General features: G+C 38.3%; 2 protein-coding genes across 2 annotated transcripts; both read right to left on the minus strand.

The window, feature by feature from the left end:
• Window positions 1-304: 304 nt before the first annotated feature.
• Window positions 305-3,668, minus strand: LOC140228372 (uncharacterized). Its single transcript, XM_072308596.1, has 4 exons — window positions 3,541-3,668; window positions 2,629-3,005; window positions 1,413-1,497; window positions 305-905 (listed from the first exon to the last, which is right to left on the minus strand). Exons 1-4 carry the CDS (start codon window positions 3,646-3,648, stop codon window positions 867-869), a joined length of 609 nt encoding a protein of 202 aa, XP_072164697.1. The 5' UTR covers window positions 3,649-3,668; the 3' UTR covers window positions 305-866.
• A 557-nt stretch (window positions 3,669-4,225) lies between these two features.
• On the minus strand, window positions 4,226-13,079 carry LOC140228531 (baculoviral IAP repeat-containing protein 1-like). Its single transcript, XM_072308763.1, has 8 exons — window positions 12,992-13,079; window positions 11,195-11,457; window positions 8,310-9,910; window positions 7,748-7,915; window positions 6,896-7,066; window positions 6,328-6,498; window positions 5,485-5,655; window positions 4,226-4,252 (listed from the first exon to the last, which is right to left on the minus strand). The coding sequence occupies exons 1-8, from the start codon at window positions 13,027-13,029 to the stop codon at window positions 4,226-4,228; spliced, it is 2,610 nt and encodes an 869-aa protein (XP_072164864.1). The 5' UTR covers window positions 13,030-13,079.
• Window positions 13,080-20,352: the final 7,273 nt, after the last annotated feature.

The raw sequence follows: 20,352 nt of genomic DNA on the forward strand, positions 1-20,352 counted from the left end.
TTTGCAACCCTTTACGAATCCTGGCAAAATCCCAAATTCGCTACGTTCGCAAACGTTCGCCGCTCAGTGAGATACCCCCTTTAAATACTTGTTGCGCGAGAATATGAGAGTAACAATATGCGATTGGAAGACGTGAGGAATCCTGAGAACCAATGTGAAAATATTAAGAAACCTAATGGAGGGAACTCAGAATAGAGTTATATCACAAAAGCGGTAGGAAAGCCTCAGGTTCAATGTGGAAGAGCGCTAGTTTTGGTTAAGATGGGGTTTCAGATTTTGCGTGTGTCCGTGCGTGCGTGTGCGTGCGTGTGTGTATGAGATAACGAGACACTACTTATGAAATATGAAAAAGCATTCAGTTCTAAAAGGAAATCAACGCTTATTTGATGAACATCGGCTTTGAAATGGATAAGCATCGATATTCAAAAACAAAGTAAAACAAAGTGGTTTTAATAAAAGTTGGGTTAAACCTTTTATTAGGACCACTTTGTGCTTGGATATCTCAGTCATTTCAAAATCGATTTCGATCAAATAAACTGAAGTCCTCTTTGAATTGCACGCTCTTTTCATATTTCACAGGTGCGGTTTCTCACTTCTTACAAAAGAAAAGTTAAGGACCTGAAGCACCATCTCAACCAAAAGTACACACGTACCATCCTTTTGAAGAGACAGACATTTGATATGAAAATGATGTATCAGGCGAACTGTTTGACAAAACTGCATAGATATTATGGAGATCGCTATGACAGCACTCTTATATACAAATGTATATCACTTCAAACACTCTTGGTTCCGATGTTATTTTCGTTCTGTCTCTGTGATCTGGTTTGGGTAATTCCGAAGTCGAATGTGTTCACGCTGTGATATCATTCATCCTCCATCGACGAAGACAGTTCTGGATCGTCCTGAAAATGTATATGACAACGGATTAGTGATGAGTAGTCACAGGCTTGTGGATGCACATGGAGGCATGATGCAAAACTAGAAATGTGCTTGATGCGATTTTAGAAACACACACACACACACACACACTATTTTGTGGAGTCTTTTTCACTGAAGTAATGTGACAGCAGCATGTGGTCGACAGGGATATCCAAAGTGGTCTTTTTTTCTGTCATGGGTACATGACCTCCAATCAAAGTTTTTACGAAGTTTATTGACTTCGACTACTGACCTCGTTTTTACTGGACTTTCCTTGTTGGATCACGCTCTGCAATATGATAACTTGATTTTATTGTTACTTAAAGCTATTACACATGTATTTTTACACTGACATTTATTGAAGTATAATGATTTTGATCAATTAATCAATCATTAATATCGATGTCAAAACGATTGTGAAAAAAAAGAAGAAAATGTCCCTCATGATGGCCAGGGCAGTCGAAAGATGGTATAAACTAATATGAACTTACAGGCCCGTGCTCGATCGTGAAACCTCGACTGAAGTGTTCAGCAGCTTGACAGTCAAATTCGTCGTTCGTGCAACACTCAATCATGCTGAAAGTAGGAATGTAAACGCAGTTTATCGTAAACATGACGTCATCTGTCGATAAATTGAGGTAGTACACACTCTCTCACATACACCTCTCTCCTTCCAATCCCTCTTTCTTTATGTATACAAAATGAATACCTACATGAAATTGTTCATATCATACATAAGATATTACATGAACATAACTTGATGCTGCTTAGAAGAACGTGACTTCCGTTTAATTCCATTCCTTCCTTTGTCATATCATGAGGTAAAATGCGCACCTTTACCTGCTCGTCATAATATCCTCACTATGCATGGTCTATGAAGGATTTTCTTTGCTTATTCTTTTAATAACTGGGATGAAAAGAGTGTCATAGAGTTTATGTTTACGGTATACATGCACACATGCGTTACCAGTTTGTCATTTTCCACTGCAATCTGCCCATTTTCGCCGACGTTCAAAATACTTTTCGACTCGCAACAAACCAAAGAGACAAAGCACCTGTAATAAATATGTCATTTGCGCTAAAACTCTTTGTGAGATATCTTTTGACTTGCAATCTGAAAATTGAAATTTTTTGAACCAGGAAAAACTTGAATGGGAATCAACCCGAAAACACCAAATTTTCTCCTCAAATTACTCGATCGTTTGTTGCCATTGTCATCGGTATTTTGTGCAAAATTAATGAATAAGAAAGGTGTCAGTTATTCTAATACTTCATTATTCGATATTCAAATCCTATTGTTAATCCAATTGATAATCCGTAATCGAAGTATACAGAGCAAGGGTACACCTGACAAAACTGTCTGTGTATAAAATGTTTTTAAACGGCGTTATACAAAGCCAAAATACATAAAAAAAAAACTAAAAGACAATGAGAGTAGAGTTAATACATGTCAGGTTCTGCGAGTAGATCACCGAGAAATTCATCATAAACAGCATATTTTCATACATCGAACATTATGGGGGCTCCAAGAATTAATAATTTTGATGATAAGGAATTCAATGCCTCTCAATGAGCAAGAGTAATTCCAAACCAGGGAGACATATGATTATGTGCTCTAATCATGATGTGAATGAGATACAAGTACTAGGATTTTTGGGAAGCTTCCTGCAGACATGAAGGAAAGTGGCGGCTCTACAAACTGGATACCTGACACGCTCGAGAGTTGGGTGATTCCTCAGGGTCTGAAGTGCTTCCTCTGCTTGGTTATTTCCAAACGTAACCCTCCTGATCGTCAAGTCACGAAGACCGGGGAACTGGTCAAGAAGAACTTGGCAGAGCATGGCCGCACCTGTCGAGGACCGCAGCAGCGAAACACGGTCGTGGGGCTCGATCACGAGCTCGGCGATATCGAGCAACAGCAACTGACGGAGAGTGTCTGGCCTGACGACCTCGAAGATTCGGAGGGTGACTCTACGCACACTCTGAAGCGCCCTCATTAGTTCGGTTTCGTGCCATCTCGCCAGTGTCCAATCGTCAACAACCAGATCCACCTCTGCACTGGTAGTGCTGTCCGCATCGAGTCCCTGTGGAAATCAGATAAACACATACAGATGATTCTCTTTTGCAAAATACATGTCTCGTTCATTATGTGCGAAAACAAGGAACATTTGAATTATCTACATCATCCCTATATAATATTGATGTTGGAAGGCGAGTAATCTAACGTAAAATTTAAATGAATTTCATGGTGATATTCACCCAGGGTATCCTCTTCAGTGTTTAATATCACTGCTTTTTCGAAAAGGCCTACGCCGGGGTCCATACACGCAATTTACACTTAACATATTTGTTGGCCATAATACAGGACATTTCAAAATTCTATAATATGCACTATACATATAATATATGAGCACTATAGACATTAAAACAAAATGTATAGATAGGCCTACACATCAGGGAGACGACACCTCCCTGGATACATTTTTCATTTCGATCATCACTGTATTATTGTGAAGGTTACACCGCATTATTAAGCCGAATCATTACATTGTATCATGGCAGGAGTGGACGAAGGACAAACAAACATTCTGACATCCCACATAGCTGAGTTGTACAAACCTGCTCTGTCGAATCCTGAGCCGGCTCAGCGTTGACATGGATCAGGGTGAGAGCCTTGAGACGCGGCAACGAGAGGAACATCAATAGATAACGCAGAGGCATAGCCATGTACCTCAGAGTGAGTGATTGCACCTAGGCCCAGCAAAAATACAATTCCGTTTTAGACATTGATACATTGATGCAAGAGGACAAGGATGTCTCCTAACCTAACCTTCATTCATCCGCATAAAATTGTTTCTCTCATCACGCTCCATTTACGTAGTAATCTGAGCGCGAAGTGGAGATCCCTCTTTCAAACGTTGAACAAAATAGAATTTATTTTTAGACGAATGCGATTTTTTACCTTTATAACTCAAACCTTAGATTTTTTTCGAGACTTTAAGAGAAATATTAACATCTTTTCGCTTCAAAGTTAATAAAGATGGCTACAGCCCCATTGCTCCAAAAGATGCCTTCAATCACTGCAAAAAAAAAAAAAAAAAAAAAAAACGAACTAGAATAATGTATGTAAATCCTGCTATTCAGTTCTCCGCCATTATTACCATTTCTTGACATGACGTAAATGGGTGAAACAGTAGTATACAAAGTTCGATGACCTTTTTCTTTTATCTGTCAAAATGTGTCGAAGTGGAATGTTTTGAGAGCGAAGATCCCGTAAACTTTGATAGATAAGGACGCTGGTATACTATGCCACACATATAATTCGAGATGACTGGACAAGATCGAGGAAAAAGTCTTTATGAACATAGTACTATTGTATCGCGCTGAACTTGAGCTTATCTTTCATTTGACATTCGGATAATATAAATCTTATCTCCAATGTGTCGAATTACTGCATTACTCCAGTTTCGATATACCCGATCAACAGGAATTGTAAAGGGATTTAACTGAAGAGTCACACTGCGCCAATTGCGCAATTAACACTTAACAAGTAACACGTAAACACGTAGAGTTCATCAAAACACGTGCTTTATCTCGATCAAATATTTACACGTATCCAAGGCAAGTAAGGTATATTTCCGTCCCCAAACAGATAACTCCGGATATCTGTTTGTTTTTTGTTTTTTTGGACGGAAGCATATGGATACAGACTACAAAGGATACACAAGTTGAAAGAAACATATTTAATCTTCGTTTCGAATGAAATACCTTTTCAAAATACATACCAAAATAAAATTTCTAACGTGTATATATACTTAATATATATATAAGAATGAGTCTCAAATAGGACATTTGTAGATCCAACAAGAAGGTTTTTATCTGTTTGTTGGATCTACAGATGGCGTATTTGAGACTCATTCTTCTTATAATTATAAAATTCGAAGTCCAACACGTGGAAAATTCCAACGTTGATATATATATATATATATATATATATATGTGTGTATATATATATATATATATATGTATATATATATATATATATATTAATCAACGTTGATTAATGGAAAAACAGCATTCTACTGAAATTGACTGTATCTGCCAAGAGGCATTTTGATACCGAGAGGCATGTAGTTAGATGCATTTGAGATTTGATTACCAACAAGGATTTTTGCACAAAGAGATGGAGTATACACCCTATCAAACTCAACGCAAGCTCAAAAAAAAAAAAAAAAATCAACAAAAACACGTACAAAATGTATTCTATTTTGCTCACATTTTGTCCATTTTCTGTTTCATTCGATATGTACATTGAATTAACGCCTTAAAAGTGAAAAAATACGCATTTTCAGTCCAAAAAAGGTCTACACTATGTCGACTATATAGCTTCACAACTTAATGTTTGAGAATTGGACTGACAATAATAAACTCCCCCCCCCCAAAAAAAAAAAAAAAAACACACACACACACACACACACACACGATATCGACGATATCAATACTTCAAGATCGAGTAGTTATGATATCGATATGATCGATATGAGCATTTACTGCCCAGCTAACCTGCGATGTTGCGACGTTCGAAGCCGTGATCGAGTAGAAGGTGTCGTGGGGCTGCAGGTGACAGAACGTCACGTCTTCCAGACAGGGCAACCGAGCGATGCACCACGCCAGGTCCTCCGACGCCGACTCGCGATCACGTAACCTAATCCACGACGCCGTCATCGACTTGATCTGACGGTGAATGGATAAAAGGGAACACCTTTATGAGTAACTTTATTCACACGTGAAACACGTCATCCGTGAGCACGCGTGTGTTTGCGTGAAACGTGATAGTAATGGCCGATTTTATTCTGAGGAATTGAAACAGCAACAACACTTTCTAATCATGGCGGCGGTAAACAACAACTTTGCATTTGTTCTCGTCATCATATACGACTTTGAAAACAAATTTGGCGTAGTTTTAACTGGACTAAGTCATATCTTCGGCCGATGTTACCGACTTTTTTTATAAAGTGATCTATTCAACATTTCTCGAAGCACGATACAATGCAAGAATTGGTGAGTTGATATAAAATTGCGTCCTCAAAAATAAAGTCATATCCAGTTTGTTCATCAAGAAATATCCGTAACCCGTAATGTAATCCAATTCATGTATACTGGATGGATAATGCATGTCGCTAGTAACGACTCATCACACGCTAATCAAGTAGACTAGGCCTTTCAAATTTTGAGCAACACATGAAATCACGTATCCCTGGCTATCAATCAAGGACACGAATTCCTATCGTTTCATCAAAATATACGGCCCACCGTTCCATTTCTATATCCCGTTTTCATCTATCAAAGGAGCCTCACTTTGGACAGATCGCAGGCAGCGACCTCACTATCACTGGCGTGAATTACCTTGCAGGAGGGAGCATTAGACCGCATCATTGAGTAGAAGGAATCATGCAACTCCGTGTCGCGAAGGAACACGTGGGAGAGAGCTCGCAGCGAGAGAAGGAAGAGGGCTATGTTCCGTGAGGCGGACTCCCGATCACTGAGGTCGAGCCATCGTATCACTATATTTTCGATCTGCAAAGTCACATGACAAAACGAGACTTTGATTTCATAATATGGTCCTTTTCATGGCGACATACTATTTTTGACATTTGACATTTGCAAATCCTGAATATGAATGATTATAATGATTAACTCTACTAACTGAAAAATCTGACCAGTCGTAAAAATAATGATAATAATATCTATAATAATAACAATAATAATAATGATGATAAATATGATAATAATAATAAAAAATAATAATAATCACTTGATTTTTGTATCAGGAAAATAGAAGCAAAGTTTACATCGCAGATGTATTTACATCGCAGATGTTGTTTATTTATGACGTCAGGGGGTGACGGGGGGGGGTGTAATTTGATGCTATTATACTTACACATAAGGGAGCAAATGAGGAAAATGCACATACCTTACAGTTCCACACGCGCGACACACACGCGGCAAAGAAAGCGTCGTGAAGTTGTGTCTTGCAAAGGGTCACATTTCTCAGAGAAGGCGCTGTACATAAAAACGTAGCCAGATGCTGGGAGGCCAGTTCTTGATCGTGGAGAAACATCCCACGTAGTTCAAACGTATGCACCTGTAATCAGAAGATGGAAATGCCACCTTTGTTCCAAATTAAGACCGTTATTTTGACAATGTTGCGCAATGTTGACTTCAGTCACTGATTAAAAAAGAGCGTCGCGAACAAATTCGTATTGAAGACACAAGTTTTGATAACTGAAATAATCTTAATCTCTCTACGTGACAGTAAAATTCGGAGAGTAATTCATTATGGATGGTGACCATGCTATAAATGTTGACCAATACAGTTCATAGTTTTCGTCAAAAGTAAATAAAAACAAATAAACAAAAACAAAAACAAAATCTTCACTGCTTATAAATTCGCACTGGTTGACGTGTAACCTTATTTTTCATTTCACACGCACATTTTAAACGAAGAGAGGATGAAAACGTTTTGGAAGCACTCTTCTGACCATTTTTCAAAGGACATATATACAAACAGTTTTTGTATTCTTTATATCAACTAGAATTTTGGTGTTTTTTCAAATGGTACATTTAATTCAAGTCATGAATTTTCCAAGACAGGTACAAAACAATATACTGTAGTAACTTGCAAATTACAAATTTTACAGGTTACAGTTGTGGGATCATAACATACAACCTGATTGCTTGATGGAAAAGACTCATTTCGAAAGGCCGGCAAATAAAGTAAAGGAACCATTTATAAAATTAACTACAAACCAAACATCTCTCTTACCTTGGACGAAGGAGAGTCCTGCGCTAGGATACTGTAGAAGTCTGGGTGGAATGACAGAGGGACATATTCCCCTATCTTGACATACTTGAGCGACGAGGTGGAACATATCTCTTCGGCAAGCTCCCGGGAGACTGTGCGTCCACAGGACTTCTTCAGCTCGAGTTTCTCCTTGATCGAGACATTGGATGGAAATGACCTCGCTTAGATTTTCATGCATCAAGCACGTCACAGATGGAAAAATGGTATATACACATATGCAGATCTACGTGTGATTTCAAATGACTACTTTGCAAACATGAGGATTGCATCACGTTCCAGAGGGAACTATTGGCTCTCATTAATTATTAGTCTTAAAGTAATGTGTCCATTCTCAGAAGACTCGCTCTTAAACAATGATTTTCAGCATTAATCAACAAAATCGAGCAGCCACTTTTAGAAGACATTGGCTATATGTCATCACGTTACATAATTTATCTGGTTAGTTGTATGAGCCAACGGATCATAATTAATGTTTTTCTTAATTTCAAACGTCTTTAGGGTTTACAGTCCCTTGCTGACATACCAAGTACTGGTTCTCCATGATGAACAGGTATGCCAGAGCTGTATGCGCAGACATACCCTGGCATATTTGCAGCTCCTTACAACCCATTAGGATTTTCTCGTGCACAACGCCAGCTGCCGACTGGTCGTTGCATTCGAAGGCGGTGTCGACGATGAAATGCTTGATCTGATCGCCGGCTTTCCTGATTCCGAGATGTTGTCCATCATTGCTGCACATGCGCGTGAGAATATCCAAGCCCACTCTCTGATCTTGGGACGTGGTAAAGTACAGCATGAAATGGAACTCCCTGGCTTTGGGGAGAATGACCACGTCAAGAAGCCTGGCATATTTTGTCGGGTCTGTGTCATACAGTGATGCCAGATGCATTCCCGCCAGGTACTCCTGGAAGAGTTTGTGAGGGAACATGACCTTTGACACCATGGGTAACTTCCTCCTGTCGTATCTCTCTCTCCGGGTTGCGATTCCTCTTTCCTGAGTCAGAACACCAACCTTGCAACCTAATTCTATCGCCTCTTCACATTCGCTGAAAGCAGCAGGCGAGAAAGCGAGTTTATTTTCGAGAAGCCCAGCGAAGGCCACTTTGCTGATCTCCATCATACATTCGTCTACGACTTGGAACTGTTCATTTAGCAAAGGATCGGTGAGGTTTCTACAGTGTTTTGAGATGTAATGATCCTGCAGGAACAAAAACATTTCCTTGAACAGCTGCGAGAACGTTTGTAGTTTGCGAATCATTTCACGTTTTTCACCAGTCCCGTCTTGCCACATCAGACATAGCATCGCTGAATATATGGGAAACGGGGCCATATTTTCTGTAATAGCGTCGCTCTCGCTGATAAACTGGATCAAACTATCAGCAGTAGCAAGATCTTCCGCAAAGAACTTCTTGATGTACGTTGACACGTTTTCTCTGCTGAAACCCTCGACTCCGATAAATGCATACGCGTCTCTAAGATCTAGATTCCATCGGATTTGATCCGCTTTCCAGGGTCGTGTTGTCACAAGTACTGTGCCCCTCTTGAATCGGTCAGAGCGCAGTATCTGGACGATGGTTCTCTTGCTCGAGTTTGACAGGTCCCCGTCGAATTCGTCCAAGCCGTCAAATACGACAAATACCTTTCCAGGATTGGTGAGGATGTACTCGTCTATCTGCCTTGGATGTACCGTGCTGCTTTCAGAGAGGTACCTCCTCGTGATGTCTCCGATGCTCTCATCCTGCTCCACGTCTCGAAGAGGCACAACAACAACCATGTCGAATTCTTGAAAGAGCGCTCCTTTGGACCAGTCCCAGGCTATCTTCGCGCATAGTGTCGTCTTTCCCGAGCCTCCCTCGCCTTCCACCAGCAAACGTTTCGGTAACTGACCCTTGACCTTCGTTGTCAGAAGTTTTTCGTAGTCAAGGGGCTTCTTCCGATTGGACCCTTTCTGCTTTTCGAGTAGGCACAGATTGGTGAACATATGCTCGAACTCAACGTATGAATCGATACCAAGAGGATCGATTTTCATCTTGCATAGTTGGGACAGGTAAAATTCCCCGAGATCTCTTTTGCACTCGGCCACCTGTTCATCCGTTAGTGGTGGAAACTTCTGATCCACAAGGCCTGTTAGAACGAATTTACAGCAAAATGTCAGGACAAACATACACTTTTTTGTACGCAGTGATGTTCATCACATTCACTCGATACTAGTACAGAACAACATTTACACGTGATACTTATATCATTGGTACAAATAAAAATGTGAAAGACACTTCATGTTGTCTTTAGCCAACAATTTTGCTGAATGACGTATTGAAGAAATAGATGTCAGGGAAGCCAGTTAATTTTCGAACCATTTGATCCCCCCCTCCCCCCCACACACACACACATACAAACACACCTCGTTGTGAAATACACGACTGGCACAAAACATACTCTGTACATGGTGTACTCACAGAGTATACTAAAGCAAACTGTAAATCAAAAGCAAGGATGTCGAAAAGTTGCCTTCTCATATCCCTGCGAGAACCACTGCAACGTCGTGACGGAACTCCCAGTAATAATCACAATAGTAGGCCTAAGTACCTCAAAACACCTTGTTCAATTATAATTATTCACGTGGTGAGTTCTGTGTTTGCAATGTCTAATAGCCTTGTATATACTTCATACGCGGGGAACGAAATTAGATTAAAAAAAATTGTGCTGTGCCAGCTACTTGGAATTACTATAACTGTACAGTTTATAAAACTTCTTGTTACTGCAAAAAAAAAAGGACAAACAAACACACAAATAAATAAACAAGTGTATATCAAAAATCTATTGTCATTCTTAAATGGCAATTCCGCCCCTCATTGTAGCTAGCTTTGATTAATAGAGTAACAGGCATGAAAAAAAAAGGGAATTTACGGGATTTTCAATTTTGACAAATCTCCACGAAATAGAGATGTAGAAGTACTTTACATATGCAAATTAGATGAGGTGATGATGTCATGAATGGACTACCTTCCTCCTATTTTTTTTTTTACGACACCATTTTATTATCTTTCGCATTAGATATCATATGCGATACGAATATTGAGCAATGCTGGCTTACATAGGAGAAGATGTTACAGTTACTAAACTACAAACAAATCGTCCGAAAAACAAGATTTTGTGTAAAAACAACTGGAAGAGTTGTGACGTGATAAGATCATGACGTGATCCAATCTATATTAGGTTGTTGTGACTGACATCCCACTGCATACTGTGACAAATTTCAAAATTCCTTATCTTTAGTACCTCATTCCTTCGACCATACTGTTTTCTTGTTGTTGTTGTTGTTGTTGTTGTTGTTGTTTTTTTCTCTCTATTCATTCAAGTCAACTCAAATATCTTCTGGCATGTAAAATACGCTATATTAGGTCTCACCTTTCCGAACTTTGTCAGCCAGTTGAACCAACCGACACTTCTGAAGAGTGTTGACCAGGACATCTCTGGACTGCGCTTCGGGTACGGTCTTCAGCCAGTCGGTCAACATGAAGTAAGACGCCTCGAGATAATTTCCCCGGTCGCTCACATACCGTCGCAAGGCTGCGTCTTCGATTCCGAGGTCCAGCCCAACTTTCTTGAAATCATCAGGGCCCATCAATTCAGCGAGTTTGTGAAGCTCGAGAGCTGACAACCCGGATGGACTTTAAAGAACGAAGAAAGCAGGAACGGATCTTTTTTTCATATACACATGGATATCTTATTCGTTATTATTGTTAGCTATTTCTAGAATGAGCAGGTAATGTGGTTTGAATTAGGCCTACAAAATATCAAGAAACTTTCGATTTATACATTGTTCTCTGCTTTTATTCTACTTCCTTTTCAACGGTTCGACACGTATCATTGAAACAAACCTTTTTCGAACTTGCAACATCAGGGGCGGTTCCAGGAATTCCGTAAAGAGGGGGCGCCTTTACAAAATTAAAGGGGGGCGCACGCATCCCTCCCCCACTTTTTTCTTTTTATTTCTTTTGTTTTTACAAAAGGGTCCGCCACTGAACATGCATCTCTGGAACAAGTCGTTTGAAGGCGGAATGATTTTTTTACCATCGTACATCAGAGAAACAAATCGATGGTTACAACAAATAGGCCGGTGAAGTACAATAGCTTGTACACTTGTTCTAGAGAAATTAGTAAAATAATTGCAAACATGCCTAGGTGATTATTCTACCGTTGTTAAAGAATGATGAGAGAAAAGTACATTTTTCGGCATACACGATTCAAACCACAGCTGTTATATTGCCACCTCATTCCTATAAGATATTTCAATCAAGGAGACCAATCATGCAATGATGTAATGACTGACTGGCTTATGTGGTTCTCTATTTTGACACTGAAGTTATTTCTATATGCTCTGTGTGATCCCGACGGCATGGCTTTCGTACGCAATCAGTGTGCCAACAATATAGGAATGTTTGGTCATTTTCAGGGCTTACGACACTATGATGACTCATCGTGGTAAATAAGACTTTGTTGCAAAACTTTGAATAGCACTGCCTACAGACGCTGAAGGCCGGCATCAGTGAAGAAGAGGCTTGCCTCCTTTCAGCATTGACGTGTAAACACGTGGGCACGCGATGATAGCTAATCACTCATCCCATGACTTCTTCGTTTGCTATCTGAATTTGCGCAATGACATGTCCGTTACGTAACGCCTTTTATCTTGAACAAATGGCGTTTGTACAACTGGAGATTCGAAATTGTGGCGGACAAAAGAATGTGTAAGTCATATCTATTACACATCAAATATGTTTCTTTTTTATCAACCTGGGAAAACTTAATTGGGTTCATTTCGATATCTCCGAGCCGCAGTCCATTTAAACTTTCTATATGCAGCGTAGAAAGAACAGATGCCTGTATTGCCTAATGCATGCTAAGACATCATACAAAACGAAAAGGTTCAGTACATGAAACATAGAGCATCACATCGTGATTATGATGGCCACGAAGAGATGATCATACGAATTTTTGTCAAAAAGGTTCAAACTCACCATCTACGGACCATTACCCATTCAACTTGCGCCCTTTATTTCATGATTTACATAACAGAACATTACTTCCTCGTGAAAATAACAGCTTTTTCTATGACGTCGTTGCGTTAGATATCGTGCATGTGAGTAAGAGTATTCATGATTTGTGGCCATCTGAATTTTGAGGACCCTAATTTACTCTACTTACTCGACAGGACAGGAGCGAAGTTCCACGTCCCCAGCCATCGTGGGTATATCCTCCGCAGTTTTTGATGTGAGATGACACGAAGATGGTAGGTCTGAAAAGTCGAAAAAAATTTCGAGAAATTTTCATTTCCATTTCAAAGAGAAGCTTATCTAAGAAACGATATGTATTCCTGCAGCTGTTACCATTGCCATTCCTATTCAATATCGTAGTCAATATTATATCATAATCTATGTCATTATTTCCACTGTAACAGTTCCCAGTGACGGGGTATGGGATCCCTTGTGAGGCAATCATATACCCTCAGTCTTTATTGACGCATAACGGAAATATTGCGTCACACATGCGTACAAGTGTATAGGAGTTATGTGTGAAACCACCCTCGACGAGTTGGTTCAAGAAACGATAATGATAACAGCTTTATCATACAATTCTTATAGGATACTAGTAATCGAACAAACAGAACAGTGAAAGTGTCCATGGAATCGAATCAAATAACACATTTTGACTCTTTACTGAAAGGAAAGATATAATTCTGCTGGAAATTAAATAGACATGGGAAATCTCATTCCACGCATCAACCTATTTTGGAGTTGTAATGATATATAGTGTATTGAATTATTCAACTTTAAGATTGCAGTCTATTCGTTTTACAGGTATCAAGGAATGGAATTCTATTGATGGTGACCTTAAATCTAGTACAACATTTTCCAGATTTAAAGTTCTATATAAAAAGAGTATATTTAGACAGATGGTATCCCTGACTGACTAGACGTCCTTTCTTCCTCTGCCTTTCTTTCTGTCATCTCTTATTCTCTGTGCACTTAGGATGAATGTGTGTGTGAGTGTGTGTCTGCCAAAAAATTAAGCCAATGTATATATATATATATATATATATAATTATATAATATATATATATAATATATATATATATATATATATATATATATATATATATATATATAATTATGTAATATATATATATATATATATATATATATATATATTGTTAACAGATGAATTATGTACACATATGTGTTATCTCAATTTGGACTGATCCTGTGTATGCATTGGTCCATGTCACAACAAGTGTTGGGTGATTGTATTTTACCTTTTCGTGGGCTCCAGCTACAAGCACATAATTGCTTCTTAGGAGTCCTGGCATGTATTTGTTTCTTTGTAATGACTTGTAAGTTGTATATTGTGTTGTATTTTGCCAAAATAAATAAATTGACATGGTTTTTTTTCACATATGTATTGAAACGCTATTGTTAACAATGATATTACTTCGAAAAGCAGAGAGAGAATTATAAAGTGATGACATCATTGACTCGTCTATTTTGTCTTTAATTATGACAGATATCAGTGTTTCATGAAAACGCGTAATTTTCTTTTTTTTTTATCATTTGCATGATTTCAATGGAACTTTCACTGTCGTGTTTCGGTATACCAGAACATGAAGAGGAGTTTTTCGTTTTGGCATGGCAAATATTTACAGTATCACGTCTATACTGGCTCAACTGAACGTTCGATATGAAGCGTGGTCATTATCTCTGAGGCAGTTTAAAGAATACATTATTTTTTTTTTTCATTTCGCTACAGCAGGACATTCGAAACTAGAACATTCGCTGTTATTTGCTCGAAAGCCTTGTTCAACTTCCGGTCTTAATTTTCACTTTCGTTTTTTTTTTTTTTTTTTTTTGGGGGGGGGGGGTATCCAGGAGTCCTGGTGTCACGTGTAAATTGAATGTAGGTCGTTTCCGTTGCAAAGTATAATAAGAGGAAGTTCAGTATGCATAAAATTTAACCAACTTCTTTTTTTAGAGCAAAGCATTCATTCCACGATTCCGTTTCTGTTGTTGCTGTTGTTCTTCGCGTCATTATAACAATTGTCTAAGTTGCTTTTAGCTGTCAACGATGTCTGTATTGTAAGTTCGCTTAGTCGCAGCGTGTGTGTATGTTCACGCAGACTGGACGCTTTGTTCCATGTTAATGTACATTATCTCGCGCTAGCAGAGAGCTGTGAGTTGGTGTCCTATAGTATGTAGAATATACCAAGGAGGTTCTAGAGAATGGAGTCACAACCGTCTTATTTCCTTTGCTAGATGTTCGAAGCCGCCACTCAAAAATAAATTTTGAAGCGTGTGCCAAACAGGATCTGCCGCGCAGATACGAAGACAATTGACTCGTGTCTCATTGCATAATCACCAGCCACTTTCAAAGGAAGATATGTCTTTGTGATGGTAATTACTTTTCGCTATCCCTTCTTATAAAAAGTAGGTGGTACAGACACGAGGATGCGCGAATAGAAATTGGGCAAAAAATGCTGAAATAGAGATGAAAATTACTCGACTGGGCATACCCGGGCACTAATCTGATATATCTGTCAAAAATGAATTATACTTGAAGATTATTCCATATTAGTTTCATTTGTGGAAATTAAGCGGAAAAGTGATAAAACCAGCTTTCCAGGATGGTACAGTTTTAAACATTTTCACATGATACAGCTCTGATTTTCACTTTTGATCAAATTTCTGGACGGAATTGACTTTTGTTTTACATGCTTTATCATTAAGTGAAATTTCCTTTCATTTAATAAATAAATACGCAAAATATGGCAAACATTATGATAACGTTCAAAATGAATCTTCAGATTGCTCAGCAAGACGGCGGCGTCGAACAGCGATCATCAAGGGCACAAGTGCACCTGTGGAATTCTTTTGTACATCAACAGAAATCTGACAACTGTCTGAATAATACAACCAGTTGGAACTCCATGTATAATACCTCCTTGAATATACTAGGAGACTGGCATACAGTATATAGGAAGTACACGTTGTACACGTTCATTGTTGTTTGTGTAAGAGTAAAAGCGAATATAAAGTACAATTTGTTTAAATGATAACTACGATGATGATAAAGACAATGCTGACGATAACAACGATAGTAGGATAACATTGAAATGAACATAACTGTGATAATATAATATCATGTTCTTATTTATCAAAATTACGTAATACTCGTGAATATTGAACGTCATTACAGTATAGGCCTACACTGTACATGTGGATATGTACACTGTAGATACTCACTAATGTGGAAACGCTAATGTGAGCTGTTTTAATAATACCGTCAGTTATACATACGTACAGGCTATATGCTCAGACCCGATTTATTTGTGACTTTTCGTTCACCGGGTTCAGGCGATTGAAATTCCTACTGCATGTAGTGTACTATACATAATATTTTCAAGGTGTCCATCGGTCAGCAGTGACGGAAAAATATGTCCACACTCCTTGACAGATTTGCCAGCACGATCTCTAATATCTGTGAAAGGTTTTGAAATTGATGCGTTTGAAGATCCTCGTACAAAATAAGACCTGCCTGCCTGCAGTCGTAGGATCGTTGGGCTGACCAGGGAGGTGAGCACCTCCCTGGGCTGACCATGGACCTACACTAGGTCCATGGGCTGACCTATGAAATGTTACGCAATAAAAATCTCTAAAATGAAGGTTGGGGATTCCCAGAATGACTGTGGACTATGTACATGCAGGGAGGTGGGACATGGGTGCATTGCTTCACGAGTGTGAATATACAGCATCACAGCTCAAGATAGACATTATTGCATCAGACTATAATAGTGACTCACGCTGAGCGCTACAGCAGCGCACACAATACTCTAGTAATTGTGTGCGCTGTTGTAGCGCTCAGCGTGAATCACACACTATCAGGGGTTTAAAGGGATCGTATAGTTTTGGTTGAAACCTAATTTCAGGTTTCTAGCAATTCTTGGTGAGATAATGAGAAACCTCTTATGAAATATTGAGATAATGAGAAACCTCTTATGAAATATGAAAGAGCATGTAATTCTATGAGAAATTCGACGTTTATTTAATGAAAATTGGTTTTGAAATGGCTGAGATATCAAAAAAGAGCAATTCTAATAAAGTGTGGGACCCACACTTTATTACGATCGCTTTGTTTTACCTTGTTTTTGGATGTTTCAGTCATTCCTAACCCGATTTTCATCAAATAAACTTTGAATTCCTCTGAAAATGGTATGCTCTGTACTAAATCATAAGGGCAATTCCACGGTAACTCGCGTTACAAATAATGGGTACATTTATGGGATAATGTGCCAATATCTTTGTAATTGGAAGGATCCACAAGTTACTTTTTTCATCATTGGTTAAGTAGACATACACCAACTAAATGAATCCAAAAAGAAAAATAAAGGACAAACATGTTGGGATTCTTGAATCATTTAATTTTGGTAACTCGCGTTACACAAAAAGGACATGGTCAATTCTATAAAGGCCTCTTTTTGGAAAGTCTCCTCATACTAGACAATCCTGATAAAAGTTTTCCTACCTTGAATTGATAGTGGGTTAGGACTCATGAATTAACACTATCAAAGTTGAGTAACAATGACCTGGTAAAATGTAGGGAGCCTTTTTATCGGTAACTCGCGTTACGGTAACTCGCGTTACATTATGTCCACTAACAGCAGGGTGACACAAATTGATGACATACAACTGTTCTGATGGCACTGAATCTTGTGTTGAATATTTTGAGAGATGCTTAGTACATAGTAAAATGAATAAATGTTAAACAAATATTTTACTAATCAACCCAATTGATAGAGAAGAATGTTTTTAAGACTAAAAAGAGCTCCACTCCTCAAAGAGACCCTGAATATGTTTCAATATATACCCAGATGATTTAGGTGTATAAGTACATAATTTTCAGAGTGTAAAAATGAAAGATGTTGAAATTCTTTTAAAAACAAAACATAAAAGTATCAAACCCTATTGACAAGTTTACAAAAAAGCCTACAATCTTTCAAAAATTAAAATCCTGTCTTTTTGAAAACTCTAATTTCTTTGCAACTAACTGACAAATAGACCAGTTCGTAATTCCACTTTGCGCATGAGCAGAAAAAGTTCATTTGTCCCAACAGGCATTTTGGTTTGTAAATTCACTGATATAAGCATCTGTGATGTGATGATTATTCATGTGATCCTTATCTAAATGATGCTTGCCAGCACATCCACCTGACAGCAAGAATGGTATTTTGCAATATAAAAGGAAATAAGCTGTTACTGCATTCAATACAAAACAATGAAATGGATGCTTGCTAAATTATAAACTGATGGGAGTATTCTGATCCCCTGATCGAAATGAAAGTTCATTCTTTTTTTGAACATGAATTCCATAAATTGTTATGTCAGGCAAGTTTTATGCATTATGCCACTTTGAAAAAGAGTTAAGTGCCGAACCAACTGAGAGAAAAGATAGGTCATTTGTACCAATGTGTACATGAACTACAGTGTAATTACGAACTGGCTTATTACCCTACATCAACTTAAATAAGCACTCAATTGATCAGTGTTTTTGTAGTAGCCATGATTAAAAAAGTCATGGGCGTGCATACTCGAGCAGTATTCGAACTAAGACCTCCTGATCTCCGGACGGGCATCATCTCGCAACTAGACCACCGAACTTCCGCCTGACTAGAAGTGTTGGTTCTAATCCTTATATCATGCAGCGGGTACTGCATAATTATTCAAATTCATGAAATTCTTTCGTTGAGATGTTATTATTGCAACTAATTGACAAATTGCCCTACATCAACATAATAAAAACTGAATTGATCAGTGTTTTATTAGTAGCCATGATAAAAAATCATGGGCACACATGGGTACTTGAGCAGGCCGGATTCGAACCCACAACCTCCTGATCTCCGGACAGGCGTCATTTTCACTAGACCACCGAATAAGTATTAGAATCAACACTTGCTGCTTTATAGGTCTACTGTAATAAAAATTCTGTAATACTAATGCAGGAATTTCAGAAGATAAATTTTAGGTTAATCTCGTTCACTGCTGGATGTACATGTACAGACTATGTACACATGCAGTAAGCCTGGCTAGACTCCTCAATGTAGCATGTGATCAGTGGCCTTGATGCTAGTATTATACAATCACAGTTTATTAGGCTACTCTCCTTTGTTTCAGTCCAGCATAGACAGTATGTATAACACTAGATTTGATTGTTTTCACCATGATATAGCTCAATTAAGTGTTAAAATTTGCTTACGTTGGTGGAAACTTGTGTTTATAGTCGGTAACTCGCGTTACATACCGGTAACTCGCGTTACATGGTAACTCGCGTTACACTTTTCATTGACATTTTCTAATGTGATGACAGTGTTTATTCAAGTCAACATCCTGTGTACAGTATCAGGGTGTGATGAATTTAGAAAATTATGATTCCCAACAAATTACCTCCACTGCTTCCTTCAGAATGAAAAATATTTTTTGTTTCGGTAACTCGCGTTACATGGCTCAAGGGCTGAACTTTCAGGTGGTGATAAAAATTTTTTGAAGGTGGCATAGAAATTTTCTCATGGGAGACTGAAGTAGAACCAATTTGCTTCTTTAAAATGATTTAACTGAAGTGCTAGCAGGATTTTTCTTTAAAAAAAATGTATATCAAGTTAAGCATGCATTTTAGCAATTTGGATGACTGAAAAATTGTCTTGAACATTTGTAGCTGTTTCTCAGGAAATATTTGACCGATTGATATAATTCTTTGAGTTTCTTCAACTTCAATATATGGGTAATACATAATGAGTAATTCTTTTGCAATATAATAAACTTGAAATTTTAGTGCCATGTCCACATTCCCATGGAATTGCCCATAAGTGTTTTCTTGGTATCTTGCAAAAAGTTAAAAGCCCAATTCTCATCTCCACCAATACTGTACCATACAAAATAATAATGCAATTGCACAGGGCGCTGGTGATTATGAATTAGTATCCATCCGATACTACTAAGGTTGAGGAGGTTGATAATTTTACGCCCCAACCAAGTAACGTGCATTATTTGTTTCATAAAATGGTGACATAATCTAAATTCCGCGGCAGATTTTCTTTCAAGATACCAGCTCCAAAGCTACACTGTAACTGAACCGCACACACAAACAAATGTACATTGTACTTATTTATTTGCAATACAATAATGGGCAATGCATCTGAGCAAGGAGCTTGAAGCTCCTTGATCTGAGCGCAGACGAGTCTCGTTAGTACTGGTCATTAGTATACAGTGTACTAAAAGATTCAAGTATGCAATGATTTGAACATAATAACTACAAAATGTACCAATCCAACATACAATGTACAGACTGACAAATGGGAAAAAACTAGCGACTAGGCACACCACAACGTGTTAATTACTGCAAGATTGCAGTGGCCTTATCAACTATTATTTTTGTTTAAAAAACACATGCTTGTGTACTACACATTACAAACAAGAATTAACATTCGTATATATAGTAATAATAGAGAGACTCTTATAAAGCGC

This window comes from Diadema setosum, chromosome 5, assembly GCF_964275005.1.
Source record: "Diadema setosum chromosome 5, eeDiaSeto1, whole genome shotgun sequence".
NCBI classification, from domain to species: Eukaryota; Metazoa; Echinodermata; class Echinoidea; order Diadematoida; family Diadematidae; genus Diadema; species Diadema setosum.